General features: G+C 41.7%; 2 protein-coding genes across 3 annotated transcripts; both read right to left on the reverse strand.

The window, feature by feature from the left end:
- Positions 1–384: 384 nt before the first annotated feature.
- sms (spermine synthase) lies at positions 385–9,908 on the reverse strand. Of its 2 annotated transcripts, XR_015109029.1 has the most exons (12): positions 9,320–9,908; positions 8,495–8,615; positions 8,267–8,354; positions 7,316–7,380; positions 7,052–7,227; positions 5,590–5,746; positions 5,411–5,498; positions 4,394–4,508; positions 4,233–4,312; positions 4,030–4,145; positions 1,563–1,901; positions 385–1,111 (listed from the first exon to the last, which is right to left on the reverse strand). XR_015109029.1 is itself a non-coding variant. In XM_086176668.1 (11 exons), exons 1-11 carry the CDS (start codon positions 9,564–9,566, stop codon positions 1,871–1,873), a joined length of 1,284 nt encoding a protein of 427 aa, XP_086032794.1. In that variant the 5' UTR covers positions 9,567–9,908; the 3' UTR covers positions 385–1,870. The 2 variants fall into 2 exon arrangements, 1 of the variants encoding a protein (XP_086032794.1); XM_086176668.1 differs by having other exon boundaries at positions 385–1,901.
- Positions 9,909–11,169: 1,261 nt separating this feature from the next.
- On the reverse strand, positions 11,170–15,593 carry LOC147216623 (uncharacterized). Its single transcript, XM_086177351.1, has 5 exons — positions 15,446–15,593; positions 14,546–14,804; positions 14,244–14,277; positions 12,659–12,827; positions 11,170–12,577 (listed from the first exon to the last, which is right to left on the reverse strand). Exons 1-5 carry the CDS (start codon positions 15,486–15,488, stop codon positions 12,237–12,239), a joined length of 846 nt encoding a protein of 281 aa, XP_086033477.1. The 5' UTR covers positions 15,489–15,593; the 3' UTR covers positions 11,170–12,236.
- Positions 15,594–17,167: the final 1,574 nt, after the last annotated feature.

A 17,167-nucleotide genomic window follows, 5' to 3' on the forward strand; every position in this document is an offset into this window, starting at 1 on the left:
AATAATTTGCAATTAACCCGGTTGGAATCTGTTGGATTGACTAACTTTTGCTGCCCCCTAGTGGTCGAAAGAGGAACTGCATGCCGGGCCTGCAGAGCTGAGAAGCTGCTGACACCATGTGTTGGAAGAAGCTCACAAAATGTGAATTTTAACTAGGAGAAATTTCTTTAAAGGTGATTTGGGGTTGAGTTAAAAGTTCCACGTTGGTAAAATAATCAGATCATCCCCTAAACTAAGGTGCGGCAAACAGACAAAAGGTCATCTGAGGCGGAGGAGTCGTACAGTCAGTGCTAAGGATGCACTGATGAAGATGAATTCCCTGGTAAATTAACTAAATGATGCATCGGCAGGTGAGAGGGGAAAAAAAAAAAAAAGAAGAAATAAGATTTTCAGAGATGGAATTTTTAATCTCCAATTACAAGCAGATGTTTTGTTTGTTTTTTAAAACGTTTTGTACTTTATTGTCCAACTTTTACAACTGTGGCTGGAGCAGATTGAACGCAGCAAATGATAGGACATCATATAAAAATCACATTCATGGATGAAACTTAAGAAAAAAATATGTAAAAAAAAAAAAAAAAAAAACTTCTTGGCCTTCAAATTATCTTAAGTGTTCTTAAAGTTTCTTGGTTTCAGAGTCAATGCATACCATTCTTATTTGAACCTAGGAATTATTCACCATTTAAATACGTTTTTAAGACTCCCTAACCACTTTTAGTTTAAATGGGTCACAAAAAAAAAAAAAGGAAAAAGTGGTACACGACAGACTTTGGTGAAAGTGAATAAATAAATCGTAACCCGAGGCCCACAGGGGTCGCTCACGTGTAAAACGTGCCTTGTAAAATATATACGCAAGCTACATTCACCGTCCTCAAAACATGCAACTGATCTTGGGATTCTATCAGGAGTAAACAGGGAGGGGGGTGGGAGAAAAGTTGCTAATAAAACACACACACACACAAACACACACGCGCGCACACACACAATCGCACAAAAACAAAAGTGTCATTAAAACAGCTGAATCGTTTTTCCCTTTTAAAAAAAACATCTCCTGGGACATTTTGGACACGTCAGTCTCACCGGGCACCGTCACATTGACAAAGGTATCAACCTGAAAAGAGTTAAATTACATTTGCAGTAACAAAAATAGAGCTGAAAAAAAAAAAAAAAAATTAAAAAAAATAAAAATAAAAATAGAGAGAGAGAAAAACAAAGAAATAAGCTCAGCCATCAATTCAATGCGCATAACTTGATGAGCTCTAGCTTTTAAAAAATAAAAAATTTAAAAAACGCACATCTTGTTGGATGAAAACACATCCACACCATCAGAAAATCAGTGTTTTTTTTTTTTTTGTTTGTTTTTCCTTTACCAGCTCTTGCAGAGTGCATGCACGTGGATTTTTTTTTTTTTCTCTCCAAATGAAGTAAACACAAAACAGCATGCGACCCGCTAAATCCCCCCCCCGCCCCACAAAAAAAAAAAAAAAAAAACACTGCGTCAGCGAGCTGTGGGAAGATTTGTGTGAATATAGGTCGACGGGAGGGGGGTTAATAAGACTTACTCCTCTCCTCCCTTGTTTTATTCCCGCCGAATTGAGTTTTCTTTCCTGCCATCTCGTCTGGCTATTCAATATTTATTCATCACGCCGGCTCCGGGTAAAGAGCGACTTGTCCGGTCGGTTCCTGTGTCTTCCTGCTCAGTCTGAATAAAATAAAAAAATAAAAAAAAATTAAAAACCCAAAAAAATAAAAAAGAAGGGAGGGGAGGGTTGGGGTGGGTTACAGCAGAAATGAAACGGGTTTTCACATTCCAGCGGCTGGGAGGGAAGGGAGGGAAGGGGGGGGTCGGAGCGGACACAACCGCGGCTTGTTACTTCTTCCATATGGTGTAGAAAACCCATCTGATAGCGCGAGTCAAGGAGCAGCTGTTGCAGCACAAGACGCCGTTGTCCTGCTTGGAGTGGAGCACGTTACAGAAGAGACGGCTTTTTTTTTTTTTTTTTTGCATCGGCGACAACAATTCACTCCTTTAACGTTTATCGAAATCTTCCTGTAGCGCCGACTGGATTTGAATTTCTTTACTTGAAGACGTTGCAGCCCTCATCGAGACAAGATCTTCTCTCTCTATTTATATTTATTTTGCTTTTTATAACAGTTACGTTGCTGTGACAAAGGAATTTCCCCTATGGGGGATCAATAAAGTTGATCTTATCTTATCCGAGAGGTTGGGAGTTTCCCCAATACACCTGATTATGGCTGCTTGTTGACCCGCAGGAGCTGGTGTGAAGCGGGGGGTTGTTATGCTAACGGGGTTGTCGTTCGTTGGAACAAAAGAGCGACTGAAACCTGTTGGATCACGTGGACGTTAGCGGGGGTCGGTTCTGGCGGTGGGTCTTTCAGAAGAATCAGAATCGCTTTATTCGTCCAGTGCCGTATTTTCCGCACTATAAGGCGCACCTAAAAGCCTTTCATTTTCTCAAAAACAGTGCGCCTTATAATCCAATGCGCCTTATATATAGATCAATATTAGTGAATTATGGCTACCGCAGTCAGGGGGGGCGTCGCCAAAAGTTGCAGCAGTTGAAACGGTAAAACTTGTGTGCGGATAAAGACCCCAAAATGGCACCTTTCAAGGGACACGCTTGCACCGAGTAAAGAAGACTAAACAGAGTTTCCGAGGAAACAAAGCGAGACGGCCACAGTTGGAGGATAAACTCGAACAGTGGGTTGTTGAGCAGAGAGCCGCATGTAGAGGCGTCTCAACAGTCTTTATTCCAATGAAGGCAACAGCGCTAGCTAGCGACATGAGCGTCAATGAATTTAGAGGCGGTCCTTCTTGGTGCTTTCGTTTTATGAAACGCGTTGGAACTGTGACAAATAGAGTTGGAAAAACATTGTTTTCAACAACGGCGGCGCAAATACTGGTACACATGGTGCCGTATTGTGGTGCACAAACTTGTTTTGGGAGCGCACGGACTTGTCAGAACGTTGTCTTGTATTCTAGTAATGAAGTTTGACTGACTGACTGACTTATCTGACTGTTTTGTTGACATTCCCTTTAGCGCAGCTTCATCTAGTAGATACATAACGCAACCCCAGCCACTACAGTAGTTTCTATTCTATGCGCCTTATATATGAAAACATTTTTAAAACAGGCCATTCATTGAAGGTGCGCCTTATAATCCAATGCGTCTTATAGTGCGGAAAATACGGTAATTTTGCAACCACAAGGAATTTGCCAGGGTACTACAAATTGAATTACAGACTTAACATTTTTTTCTGTATCATTTTGCTGTGTAACTGTGCGTGACGGATGTCCAGCCAATCATACGATACGATGCAATTACGCTACGCAGCCGATCACGGCATCGACAGCATTTGCACACGTGCTCTGCCCATACACGCATAACAATAACAACAGTGTGGCGGAGTTAAGTGACGCTAATGCTAACATGCTAACTTATCACGGCAAAACGAGCAACCAAAGGGGATCCGGCCACTGGTTTCTCCTGAGTTGGAATGGCTGTCGGAGTGCGTGCAAACAGGTGAGATTTTTTTTTTTTCTTTTTCGAGTGAGAAAGGTCTGCTCTGCAAAACATGCAGCCAAGCTACAGCAGTAAGCGAGTTTTTTTTTTTTTTACAAACTAAAATAAAATGCATCTGAATTAAACAATTAAATTAATAAATAATTATAATAAAAAAATAATATAAATAAAAAATACTAACCCTAACCCATTATTTTCAAACGCCTCAGGGAGCCACGGGTCGCCGACCCCCGACCTAGACAAAGAACCCTTCACCCTCAAATCCGCCTCCCGTCGAGAGTTTATCTCCGTAACGGCGTGCCTGATCTGCCAATTATTATAACATTCATCTATCATTTAAAATTCATCAAACAACACTCGCGCCTTTTCAAACGCCGACATCCACCTGCTTGTTATCGGGAGCGCGCCAAGTCCTTCTCCGGGGCTGTTTGTTCGAGCAAACACGCCGAAAAGCGGCGTCGGCGGCGTGAGACAGAAAGGATACAGCTCCAGGTAGGAGGGCACACACACCACCTCTTTGGAGAAGCTGACCGGGCAGGAGAGCTTCCCCAGCTGCTCTTCGTACAGACTCAGTGCCTCTGTCAGGTTCACGCTGTTTCCCTTGGGGGTGGAAAAAATAAAATAAAATAAGAATCATAATAATATGATAATGACGTCGGTAGTCACGGCGACCCCCTCCGGACTCACCTGCGTGAAATACTTCCCGGCAGGATGGAGGACTTTTATCGACAGGTCTAGGATGAGACGCAGGAACTCCCACGTGGAGTCTGCAACGAGCGTCACAACACACCGGGTTCAAGGACGCGCGGCTTCCGCCGGATAGCATTGGCGGTCGAACGGCGCCGCACCTTCTTCTGGTTCCGTGGAGATCGGGACCGCGGTGAGGTCGTTTATTATGTAGTCGAAGGTCCTTCCTTCTCGGACGTACTTCTTCAGCACGGGGACGCAGTCCTCCACCAGAATCTGACAAAGGAGACAATTAACATGACAGGACGGCGAAAGTACGACGAGTCCCCTTTCAAATCGGCGACGAATGGGGTTTTTTGTTTTCTATTTACAGAGAAAGATCAACTCAAATAAAAGGAGGATTAAAGCGCTCTCGCGTGACGGAGACGTGAGAGCAAATATTGACTTGGAACGACATCAGAACGGCTGACTTTTCATGAATAAATTGAATTCATTTCAGGAGAAGAAAAAAAAAAAAAAAAACAAACTTACAAAAGAGGTTTTTCTCATTTTGCGGCAAACAAAAGTGACGGATCAGGAATTTAAAACGTGTCAGGCTGACGTTCTGACGCTTCATGCAAGCGTTCCTCAAACTGCATTCAGTGACGGTTGTGGTGATTTCTGACTCACTGGATGCCGTGTAAAGTTATTTAATACTTATTTTTTACAGTTTTAGTGTGCTTGAGGCAGTCCAAGATAGACAAGTGCGACCTATATATGTACACTCAGATTAATTTAGCTATTTCTAGCCGGTGTTGCTTATATTAGTTCATTTGTTCATTATTTTGACCGCTTATCCCAGCTGTCAGTGGGCCGTTTTAGAAAAGTGCCACATCTAGAGACGTACAAACATGTCTTATTCACTCTTATTCACATGTCTGGACAATTTAGGATCTCCAGTGAAGCGTTAGGCGGTATAAACGGCGTCATCCTTCAAGGTCGGACACGTCCTGAACTAAACATCCGTTACCTCGAAACAAAACATCTCCTGTGCAAAAGCGAAAAAACGACGCGATCGGTGTATCAAATAACATCATGCAAACACACATAGATCTAGTTGGATCCTGTCCGCTCTTGCAGGTGTGTGTGTGAGACACATTAGTAAGCCCTTTTTTTTTTTTTTTTTTTAAAACACTCACTTGGTAACAGTCTCCCTTCAAGTTGTCCAGGACGTTGCCACAAGTTTTCCTCATGTGCACCTTGCAACCGTCTATCACCTTCTGGTCAATGTGCTCACGCCGTTAAGGAAGCAACCAGATCGGCCGCAGAGCCACAGTAATAGATTACAGTTTCACCGCCGCGGGACGCGCCGAAGGATATCTCCACCATGGTAATCATCTTTGGCTTCTGTTTGACCACCTCGGCCAGGATGCCGCCATCGCCTCCGCCCAGGATCAGCACCTCCTTTCCCGCGTAATCCTCTTTTCCGCTCCCCATGATGGCCTCGGTGTAGGGCAGGTCGCTCTCGGCCAGGTCTGCACGGGAAACACCGCAGTTTGAGGAAAGTTAATCCACGCCTGCGAGTCCTGCTGTTACATCAACGCAAACGCCGAGGAATACGTATAGACGCGCAGGGTGCCCCTCGCTACTTTGCGCTTCGGCTTTCACGGATTTTTTTTTTTTTGCAATTCGGTTCTCGCGATTTATCGTTTTTTTTTTTTTTTATTGGATGATGAAAGATTCTAGCCTAAGAAGAAAAAAAAACAAAAAAAAACAGTGAAATTAATAACATCATTAGCACGCGTTCACTTTTCGCGGGGGGACTTGGAGCGTGACTCCCGTGAAAAGTGAGGGTCCGCCGTCAAACCGATATTGGTGCGCTGGGAATATGGACGGTTTTGTATCGGATTCTGTTTCCATGCAGACACGGATCACTAGATGGTAAAGAATTGTCTTTTTTTTTGCTAATTTGAGTGAAAGTTCTGCTTAACTTTTCGCCTCAATAAATTCAGACTTCTCATCGACACTCGGAATTAGCGGATTATGTTTTGAATCCAACAAGGGGGGATTCATTTGGAGCGGTTTTCCCCAAAGTTAAGAAAACACCGGAAGCCACACAACCCTTTTGAAATTTAAAAGGAATTAACACGGCATAAAACATTATTTGTAGATGAACAAAACATGCACTACATTTTTTTTTTTTTTTTTTTTTAAATCACTGAACAACTGCAAAGAAAACAAAATTACATTTCTGCATGCAACAAAACGTTTTTAACTCAAAAAAAAAAAACGTTGGGTTGAAGGTTACTTTCAAGCAAAATACTGTCTTTTTTTTTTTTTTTTTTAATTTAAAAAAATTTAAATAATCCACCAGCAGCAAACCAAACATGCCTTCTTCTGTGTGCTGTTATCCTTTTACCGGCACTTGCAGTCGCCTATTAAGAGCGACAAAAAAATTATAGCACGTTTTATTTAGATCTCACAAGAAGGCCATGATCTTTAAATTTATAATTACATTTTAAAAATTAACAAGTTTAGAGTATTCCAAGTAGAAAATAAAGAAACAAGTAGCATTTTGATCCCTTCAATGAAGCATATTATCAGCCGAAGCACTTCGCAAAGCCCTGAGATTTAGTTTTTGCCGACATGTCTTTATAAAATTTTCTTATAAAAATGAATCGCTATGGCTACCCGTTCCGCGCTACATTCAAATATACTCGCTTCCATTCCAAAAGCACCAACAAGCACCATCAAGACTTGTAAACAAAAGTCATTTCACAGGCTGTCGCTTTCATGCACAAAACTTAGCTTCAAACGTAGTGTGGCTTGTTTACACTTACTAACATCTCCGTTAAGGACTAGCATATTCCCAAACTGCTGTGAGTGCAATATTTTTATGTTTTGGTATGCAGAATCTTCTTCATACACCACCCGGTCTATGTCATACTCCATCAGCCTGCCATCGGTGGTGGGCCAGTAGCGGTCGACCTCTGCGCCTCGTACCAGGGCCGGGAGCCTTCCGACAGAAACGCACATTAATATAACCACAGAATATTTAATAGGTCCATCCACATATCCGAACTGCCGTCCCTCCAGATACATACCGTTTAATTCTCCTAATATTACCCTTTAAAAGAACTTTTAACTTCTTCTCCAGTGCATTTAAAAGCTGTGAAGAAACATTAAAAAAACAAAAGAAAAACACATTAATCATACAAACAACGTCTGCAAAGATTTGCTGCCATATGAATATACTTGAAGAGTTTTATTTTCATTGTAAAATGAATGAAATTGAGGGTGGATGAGCAGTGCTTGCACTCTGCACACGCACAAACTTCTGATTACGTGGAATAAAAAGAAGCAAACTAAAATGTATTCGCAATGAATCGGTGCAGGGCAGTCAGGTAGTTGCCTATATTTATGTAGAATACTGCACATCGGGGTGGCAGTATTACTGCACACATACAACTGTATATAGAGCAATATGGCAACATCATTGCAATTCCAAAATATAGCAAGTTGCTGAGAGTTATGGTAGTACAAGATCAGAACACAAGAGGGCAGTGGCTCAAAGACAAGCGTTTCAATAGCTTGAGGGGGTATTTTATTTTTATGATTTTCGTACTTAAAACTAATCCCCTGTGGGAAATTCTTTCTCTGCATTGAACCCATCATGGATGAACTATGAGCGGTTGTCTGCCATCTAGCAGCGCCAGGGGAGCAGATAGGGAGAAGAAGGAATGACAGAAATGTATGACTCTTTTTCCCTTTTTACTTGAAAATGGGAAGGGAAAGAAAAACTGCTGTCTGGTTTCTGTCCGAGGAAGGGTACACATGTCCAACGGTGTTTGCAACTTATTACAGGCGAGTCTGGAACTGTTAAGTTACAAGGCATGTGCAAACAATGAAGAGGAATTTCATGTCTGGCCAGTACAAGTATTTACCCATTTTGAGAGGCTCTCAAGAAAAAAAAAAGACATTTCCATAACAATTGCCACAAGAGAAAAATGAGACAATGCGTTATTTTGACTGAGATTTGCTTGAAAGTGACCTACATTGTCTAGTTGTGCAATATCATCCTCTTCGTAACACTGCAGATCAATAGTGACCAAACCTTGGGAGTGCACACGTAGAATAACAAGCCTGGAAAAGTAAAAATAATTGGAAAGATAAGGACGTGTGTCCATCATTTGATTCAGCAATTTTTCAGACAACGTATTTCAAATCCATAAATTGCATATGTGATGAGTAGGAAAAACAGCTTTATCATCTTTTGAGCGCACCTGCCGTTCTTTCCGACAAAAGTGGCGAGGTATCCATTCCCATCTGTATCATGCACGGTCTCTGTCATCTCCTGCTCGTGGAATATGGACAGCAGACCAGGGACTGTCAAGGCAGCATCAGCTAAGGGGGAAAACACACACACACACACACACACACACACACACACACACACACACACACACACACACACACACACACGCAGCAAGACAGCAAAAATGAACCTCTGGGTAGTTGCATAGCTTTAAAAGCATGAATTGTTGAGAAATCATTCTGATAATGCCTCGCAGGTTTGCACACCAGAATCAACCCTATGAATGAAATGCGGATATCAGCTATTGTGTCAATGATTCAACACGTATTCCAAATTAAAAAAAAATAGTAATTTTTTAAATGTATTGCATAAAACTACAAATATGGTGTCCGCCGAACATCCTGTCCCACAGCACGAAATCGCACATAATAGCGAGGCGATGACAGAATAAACTTCCAACTAGTGAAAAACGGCTGCGAACGCTCAAGTTGAGAAAGTGACATTCGAAACAATTCGCACAATTAAGCGATAATATCCACAATAAAAAAAATATATATAATCCATCTCCCACGAAAACACGCACGTAAAACCCAAACGAACCGTATAGCATCCTAATCAATTTTTCGTTACTATTATGAAGGGCACTGACAGATTCGCAGGTTAACGTTAGCATGCTAGCTCGCTAGCATGCATGCTTCTCCGTGCGGTGACCGGGACCGGAGCGATGCGCCCGGGTCCGGGGGGTCCGGGCGGTCCGGGGGGCGTCCGTCAGCCCCCGCCGGATTCGCCTTACCTGCCGCCGAGAGGTTAAAGTCGAGGGTGTAATGTCGCAGTGCCATGTTTGAGCGCAACCGTTTTCCATGCCTGGGGCAGGCAGGCTGCGAGCAATTATGTGCGGAGACGGAGGGGAGGGCCCAGCGACCGCCGGTCCTTCCCAAGCGCCGCTTCCCAAATCTCGCGAGAACAGCGAGCGCATCCCGCAGTGGTGCGCCTGTGTTTACTTCCGCCTTTGTTTTGAAGTCATCTATTATGTATGACATCTACACGTCGAAGGAATTTTTGAGGGAACGCTTTAATATTGAAGATAGTATTTGTACATTTCGTGAAGACAACATTGAAACCACAGATCAGATATTTTCTCATGTGAAAAAGTACTTGGCTTTTGGGCTAAAACTCAAAAATGGGTTCAAGACAAATTTCCATCGTCACCAGTTTTGTCCTTAATAGATGATATAACGTTTGGTTTACTAAGAGTGGAACTCTGTGTCAAAGTTCTACATTCACAAAAACAATGCAAAAGTGTTCCCCCATAAACAATTCTGCACCAAACCCTCCCATATTGGTGATACCACCAAGGAGCTCCACTGAACGCCACAGGAGGTCTTTCCTACCTGAGGCTATCAGACTTTTTAATTCCTCTTCCTTCAGCCGAAGGGAATATTCAAATCTTTGTACTTTTCAAGACCTTAAAACACTTTATAGCCTTGACTTTGACACTTTATATTTTTATTTGTATTTCTTAGTCTCCCTCCTTCCTGCTATTATCTATTATTGTTATGTTTTACTTGAAACTGGCAAAACAATTTTCTTCGGGATAAATAAAGTTGTTCTTATTCTTATTCTTATTTGTTCCCTGAACGTCAAAAAAAAAAAATTAAATAAGTTTGAGAAGGAATCGATTGCCACGCTGCGAACTATGTATCTGACTCTACCCATTCCCCCCAAGGCAAAAGAGATCCACTTCAAAATTATGACAAAATGAATGACATCTACCCATTTAAGGAATTATTGAATTATTTCCTCAATTTTACATTCTTTATAAATGATTTTGAATTATATAAAAAATCCTTAAAACTTATGGAAAGATCCAAAAACCAAAAAATATACAGTTTGTTGTTTCTTGTGAACGACCAAGTTAAATACATATGCAATGCCCTTGCAATTTTTTTTAATTTTATGTATGTATGTATGTATGTATGTATGTATGTATGTATGTATTTATTTATTTATTTACTTTCTTTTACTTTCTTTTTCGTCTCACATTAAACATTTCTCACAAAACCTTTAACACTGCTAACTTGTACAGTTAAGTGATTACATACAGAACGAATGTCCTTATGTCCTTTCTTCCCGGTTGTTTCACTGATATTCGATTCTACCTTGCCATGTTTATTTGTACATATGTATATCTGTTTATACTATTAATGTTCAATAAAAAAAATGATCTATTATGTAATTTTACAGACGAAATTCTTCAATTTTGTGAATGCTTATCCTATAAAATGGGCGTAAAGGATTTTATTTTGGATGTTGAATTGACGGTTTCTAGTTTTCAACAAAAGGAAGGTGATTCTGAACCCAAAAAGAAAAAAGATGTTGGTGAACCTATTAACATATGATGAACATTTATGATTATTTAAACAGTTAATTAGGTTTGAAAGACAGGGAAAAAAAATTGTGCGAAATAAATGAAAGTCAAAAGGCTTTAAATAAAATATTCGGGTAAAACCATTACATAACATAGGGAGGGCGGTAAATGATCATTTAAAATGTAAATGAGGTTGGCAGACGGGAAAAAATACATGTATGATTAATAAAAATCAAAAGGTGGTAAAGAAAATGATTTTGGTCAAACTGTCTACATATGATGATCGTTTATGATTATTTAAACAGTTAATTGGGTTTGGAAGACAGAGAAAAAAAAATCCTGTAAAATCAAGTCAAAAGGTTTTAAATAAAATATTTTGGTAAAATTATTTACATAGCGAGGACAAATAATTATTATTCAAAAGGCAAATTTGGTTTATTTTTAAATATATATATATATATATATATATATATATATATATATATATATATATATATATGTTTTTTTCATGATTTTTTTTATTTTTTTTTTATTTTATTTTATTTTTTTCTAAATTTTATTATCTGATGCTGCTATCCCACATGCACCGCAATCGCCCCTCGGAGACAAATAAAGTTTTTTTCTGATTCCGAGTGATTGAAACACGTGGCTCCAGCGTGTCATCCCAGTGAGTTTTATTATGTCGGACATGCATCACATGACACCGGTGTGCTTTCTATTTTACATGATACAACACGAGTGTTTGAAAGAAATATAATATGTGATGATGCTAAGGGAAGAGCTTTTACCGGTTCATCCACTCACTCAGGGGCGGCATTTCTGCACGGATCGCTCAACGGTGGATCACAGGGCTGCATGAAGAAACATGCAACCATTCACACATTTGAACGGTTGGGCGATTTAGGGCCTCCAATGAACCTCCTGGATTGTAGGAGGAACCCGGACATAAGGAGACTCCACACAGGAATCCAACCAGGGACCTTCTTGCATTGAGGTGGAAGCGCTCACCGCCCTGCCGCCCCCCTTTGCAGGTGCAAATCGCTGGATGGAACACACACTGTTCGCTACACTTCCACGTCATGAAGCATCTTGAAGCAGATCAGTTTCAGTCACTGGAAGCTCCGGTGATGTTGCTCCAGCACACACACAAGGAGTGTCAATCACGTTCTCTGAATTTGTACTTACACTACTTTGCACTAATACACTTTGTTTTTGTGGATCACAAGCTAACAGACATAAACAGTGGAGTCTACTTAGCTTTGGGAATTTTTTTTTTTTTTTTTTTTTTCCAGAGGGACCGATCAGTCGCCAGGATGAGTTTCAAAATCCAAACTCGGCGTCATTAGAAAGAAAATCCGCCGTAATCGAAACCCCCAAAATCGGAGTCCGCCACCTCAAAATCGAAGCTGTTGAAGTGAGGCGAGCCGACGGCGGTGCTGTCGGGGTGGTACGCCGTCGGTCCCATGTCGGAGAAATCTGCGCTGAGAGGCAGATCGGGAGCTTTGGCTTCCAAATTAGACGGCGAGCAGGAACCTAAATAACCCATAGCAGAGGAAGCGGCGGCTCCTCCCATCAGCAAGTAAACCGCCCTCATTGTTTGAGCGTTACTGATAGTGCCGTGACGCAGACACCCAACCGAATGGGCGCTTCCTTTGTGATACTTTGTGCCCGGAGAGTTCCGCCCTGCGGGGACAAACAGAGTTAACCGACGCAAATCGAATGAAAAAGACATCAGTAGCCGACGTCCGATACGATTGAACCCACCCTTCTCCCGCGGCGAGACGCAGGTCGGTGGAGACGGAGCCTCCGCGGTGCCGAGCGGCGGCGTCGGCGGCTCTTTGTCCAGGATCTGCTCGGGAACCAGGTCTTTGAGCGAAATGTGAAGCGGCTGCACCTGGTGTCGCTTGCAAAGGCCGAGCGGAGGCGACACGCTCTGAAGGAACGAGAAAAAAATGATGTTTTACATGACAGTGATGCATGACACCGATTGTTGTGTTGTAGCATGTGCTATATGCTATGGTTATTTGAATGACTCTAATATGTTTAAGTTAGCATAGCCTAGCAGGCACGTTCTCAGTTCGTTGTTTATGCGTCATATAGGCTATACCAGGGGTCGGCAACCCGCGGCTCTTTCATCATTTATGATGATATTTTGCAAATATTTATTTTTTTATTCTTTACTGACACAGTGATTTTTTCCCGATTTATTTTTAAAATTCAGGTCAAGGCTCCGCTACACGCTCTGAAAGCCCAAAGCTCAAAACGAGTCCATTGCATAAATAAGATTGAATTTTCTATGTAACACTTGGTGAATTTCAGAAGCTACACACTTGTTTATACAAAGTGTAAAGGTAATTAAAAACAATTATACAGTGGTACCTTTATTTTAGACGTCAAAAAGTAATTGCGGCTCCCAGTGTTTTCTTTTCTGAGGAAACCGGGTCCAAATGGCTCTTTGGGTGTTAAGGGTTGCCGACCCCTGGGTTATACTTATTGAGCTTGTTCTTCTCTACTCTATTTTTATTTTAAATTGCCTTTCAAGATGAAATGTCTGTTCTTGGTGTCCGATTTCATCAAATAAATTTCCCCCAAAAATGCGACTTATATATGTTTTTTTCGTTGTTTATTATGCGACTTATACTCCGGAGGGACGTATAATCCGAAAAATACGGTATCCTATGGGGATCAATAAGGTTTATCCTATTTTATCTTAAATCGTGACTGATATGTTTGTCTGTCTGGGTTAAACAGGCCATTTTATTTCATTTCAATGTGTCATTCGGTTTAAAGTACGTTTTGTCATTGACTTGATTCAATCTGTCTTATCAATGTCCAGATTTCTTTCACTTCTTTTAGTCATACACTGCTCCAGAACGCTAAAATAACACATCCTAGATCTGAATGAATGAAATATTCTCAAAAAATACTTTATCCTTTGCATAGTTGAATGTGCAGACAACAAAATCACTCAAAAAGGATTAATAGAAATCAAATGTATGAACCCATGGAGGTCTGGACTCCAAATAAAAGTGGAAAAACAAACTCCAGGCTGATCCAACATTGATGTAATGTCCTTAAAATAAGTCCAAATGAATCAGTGTTGCGTGATTGGTTTTTAAGCGTTCTCTTTATTTTTGAGCGAATATATTAAGATAAGTTGAACTTTATCGATCCCCACAGGTGAAATTCTTTTGTCACAGCAGCGCAACAACGACAGTATCAATAAATATTAAAATATGATAAATGTCGCTTGTCAAAACGTGCAGCGGAATAACAATTTTAACCAAACAAATGTTGGTAAACATTCAAACACTGTACAAGCAGATCAACACAAATCAGTTTCGCTCACCTGTTTCACCTTTTTCAGCATATTCAGCCACTGGCTAAAAAAAAAAAAAAAAAAGACAAAAAGTTTATAAAAACTTATTTTTCTTCACACTTTCACGAAAAATCTACGAAAAGCTCTGAAAAATTCACGCATTCATTTTGCTACGCGGCTTTTCCCACGTTTTACAGAAACGCGACCGTTCTCTCGTTCATTCTGGCAACACGTTCTCCAACGCTGCATGTTTTTGGGAGGAAACCCGAGCGGACTCGGTGAAAGTGCACGTCACTGCGTTGACGATGGAGAAAGAGAAGATGGAGAAAGACCTGCAGTCGGCGGGGGAGTCGGCCAGCAGCAGCAGGTATTTATCATGCGGCAGGATCAGGGCGAAGCAGCAATCCCTGCGCCCGCCGGACGGCAACTTGGGCAGATCCAGGATCTCCTTGCCTTCCACGATGGCCTCGCAGCCGCTCTGCAGCAGCACCAGCTGCTCGGGCGGAGACGAGGCGTCGTGGCAGACCAGGAGGCTGCCCTCCGCCGTGAGGAGCAGGAAACGCTTCTTCCACTGTTTGAAAAGAAATCCGCCTGGGTGAAGAAAAAAAACGGGGTCGGAAATGTGATTTCGATCAAAACGAGACCCGATTTCGGTTATTAGATACGAACACCCGGAGCTTATTGACGGTATTTAGCGATGTCGCGATGATTATGATAACAGCGGCGTACAGCTGGATTAAACCATGTCGCTCCATCATCCCCGCAGATTAGAGCGAGTCATATGGTCCGCGGATCACGGGGCTCGACCAATCAAATGATAACAAACAGATCGGGCGTCGATCAAAAAATCTCACTCTCGCATCTGGAGACTGAGCCCCTACACCACGCAAACACCTAAAAACATACGCGCGAATCTATTCGAAGCCCTTCGACGAGGTTACATTGAGATTACATTTTATTTTTTTTCCTTCGGGAGCATTTGCAGGGATTAACGGTGGCGGATCCAGACCAAAAATACACCGCGTTTGAGATTTGAAGAACTCAAAGACATCCGAACCCGTCGGGTCGCAAGCCGGGGAGCCTGTTTATTATCTTTTTCGGTCAAAACAATAAGACGCTGCGCCTTCGACGATAATATCGATGTTTTATATCCTCAAATCCCACGATTCAAAAATCTACAATCCCTCCTGTGAGGGGAGCTTGCGACGATCTCATTTGTGAAATGTACTCACTGTGCATCCTCAGCGTACCGTGGTGGATCCCGGAGACGTTCATGTCGGCGGCCGAGTCGGAGAGAAATGCCGCGAGGACGGGGGGCGGTCGAAGAGCACATGAGTTCCAATGTGAGTTTTTAATACGCAGCCCTTTAATCCCCTCCCGATCAGATGGGATGCGCGGCAGCTCGGTTTGAAGCAAAGCTTGTGCAGCCTTTGTCACGCACACGACCGGCGTGAATGCGAAACGCCGCCGCGCAACGTTCACCTCACGTTTGGACGCCTCCGTCAGCAGACAGTCCATCCGCTTCAAGCGGTATTAAACACGGGAAATACCAGTCGCAGATTGTTGTTGTTGAAACAAGGCCCTTTTTTTTGGGGAACGTCCAACCGCCTGAGCCACAAGGCGAAGTTCTTCCTGGACACCGACCGACCGACCGACTCCATGTGCTTTTCAGGAACGTGAACAGCGACCCTGACTTGCACATATGTAGTCGCAAATACATTAAATACCTTTAGCTTTTATATCTTTTGGTCTCCACTTTTTTATTTTGGTGGGACCGGCGATGCTGCACGGCCTAGAAACAGTTACATTGACGAAAAGACAGGAAGCCGAGCTGGAGGTCGCAGGGATGGAGATGTTGAGGTTCTCTTTGGGAGTGACCAGGATGGAGAGGATCAGGAATGAGTCCATCAGAGGGACGGCACTTGGTAGATGTTTTGAAAAGAAGGTCGGAGATGGTTGGGTCATGGACAGAGGAGCGAGAGTCAGTATATTGGTAGACGGACGCTGGAATTGGAGGTCTAAAGGAAGACCAAAGGGAAGATTTGAAATTAGTTGGTGTGAGAGAGGAGGATACAGAGAATAGGGTGAGATGGAGAAGGTTGATTCGCTGTGGCGAACCCTGAAAGGGAAAAGCCGAAAGGAGAAGAAGAAGAAGAAGAAGAAGAAGAAGAAGAAGAAGAAGAAGAAGAAGAAGAAGAAGAAGAAGAACAACAACAACAACAACAACAACAACAACAACAACAACAACAACAACAACAAAACAACAACAACAACAAGGAAAAGAAGAACAAAAGAAGAACAACAACAGCAAGATGAAGAAGAAGAAGAAGAAGAAGAAGGAAGAAGAAGAAGACAAAAAAGAAGAAGAACAACAACAAAACAACAACAACAAGGAGAAGAACAAAAGATCAACAGCAAGAAGAAGAAGAAGAAGAAGAAGAAGAAGAAGAAGAAGAAGAAGAAGAAGAAGAAGAAGAAGAAGAAAAAGAAGAAGAAAAAGAAGAACAAGAAAAAGAAGAAGAAGAAGAACAAGAAGAAGAACAACAACAAGAACAAGAAGAACAACAACAAGAAGAACAAGAAGAACAACAACAAGAAGAACAAGTAGAACAAGAAGAAGAAGAAAAAGAAGAAGAAGAACAAGAAGAAGAACAACAACAAGAAGAGGAACAAGAAGAAGAACAACAAGAAGAAGAAGAAGAAGAAGAAGAAGAACAAGAAGAAGAACAACAACAAGAACAAGAAGAAGAACAAGAAGAAGAAGAAGAAGAAGAAGGAGAAGAACAAGAAGAACAAGAAGAACAAGAAGAAGAACAAGAAGAACAAGAAGAAGAAGAAGAAGAAGAACAAGAAGAACAAGAAGAACAAGAAGAACAAGAAGGTCTTTGTGACAGGAAGGTATTGAAAACACAATTGACACTGATAATAAAGCGAGGATACAGAATGTTTCCTAT

This window comes from Fistularia commersonii, chromosome 29 (assembly GCF_037954325.1).
Source record: "Fistularia commersonii isolate RoL2024-O1a breed Wild chromosome 29, RoL_Fcom_v1.0, whole genome shotgun sequence".
Classification (NCBI taxonomy): domain Eukaryota; kingdom Metazoa; phylum Chordata; class Actinopteri; order Syngnathiformes; family Fistulariidae; genus Fistularia; species Fistularia commersonii.

Excerpts from the sequence above, each read along its gene's own strand:
- sms (XM_086176668.1), bottom strand. The coding sequence starts at position 9,566 with ATGTCATACATAATAGATGACTTCAAAACAAAGGCGGAAGTAAACACA. Across the intron at positions 7,228-7,315 it reads AATATTAGGAGAATTAAACG|GCTCCCGGCCCTGGTACGAG; the intron begins GTATGTATCTGG and ends TTCTGTCGGAAG. Across the intron at positions 4,313-4,393 it reads CTCCACGGAACCAGAAGAAG|ACTCCACGTGGGAGTTCCTG; the intron begins GTGCGGCGCCGT and ends CGCTCGTTGCAG.
- LOC147216623 (XM_086177351.1), bottom strand. The coding sequence starts at position 15,488 with ATGAACGTCTCCGGGATCCACCACGGTACGCTGAGGATGCACA. Across the intron at positions 14,805-15,445 it reads CGGTACGCTGAGGATGCACA|GCGGATTTCTTTTCAAACAG; the intron begins GTGAGTACATTT and ends TTCTTCACCCAG. Across the intron at positions 12,578-12,658 it reads CGTCTCGCCGCGGGAGAAGG|GGCGGAACTCTCCGGGCACA; the intron begins GTGGGTTCAATC and ends TTGTCCCCGCAG.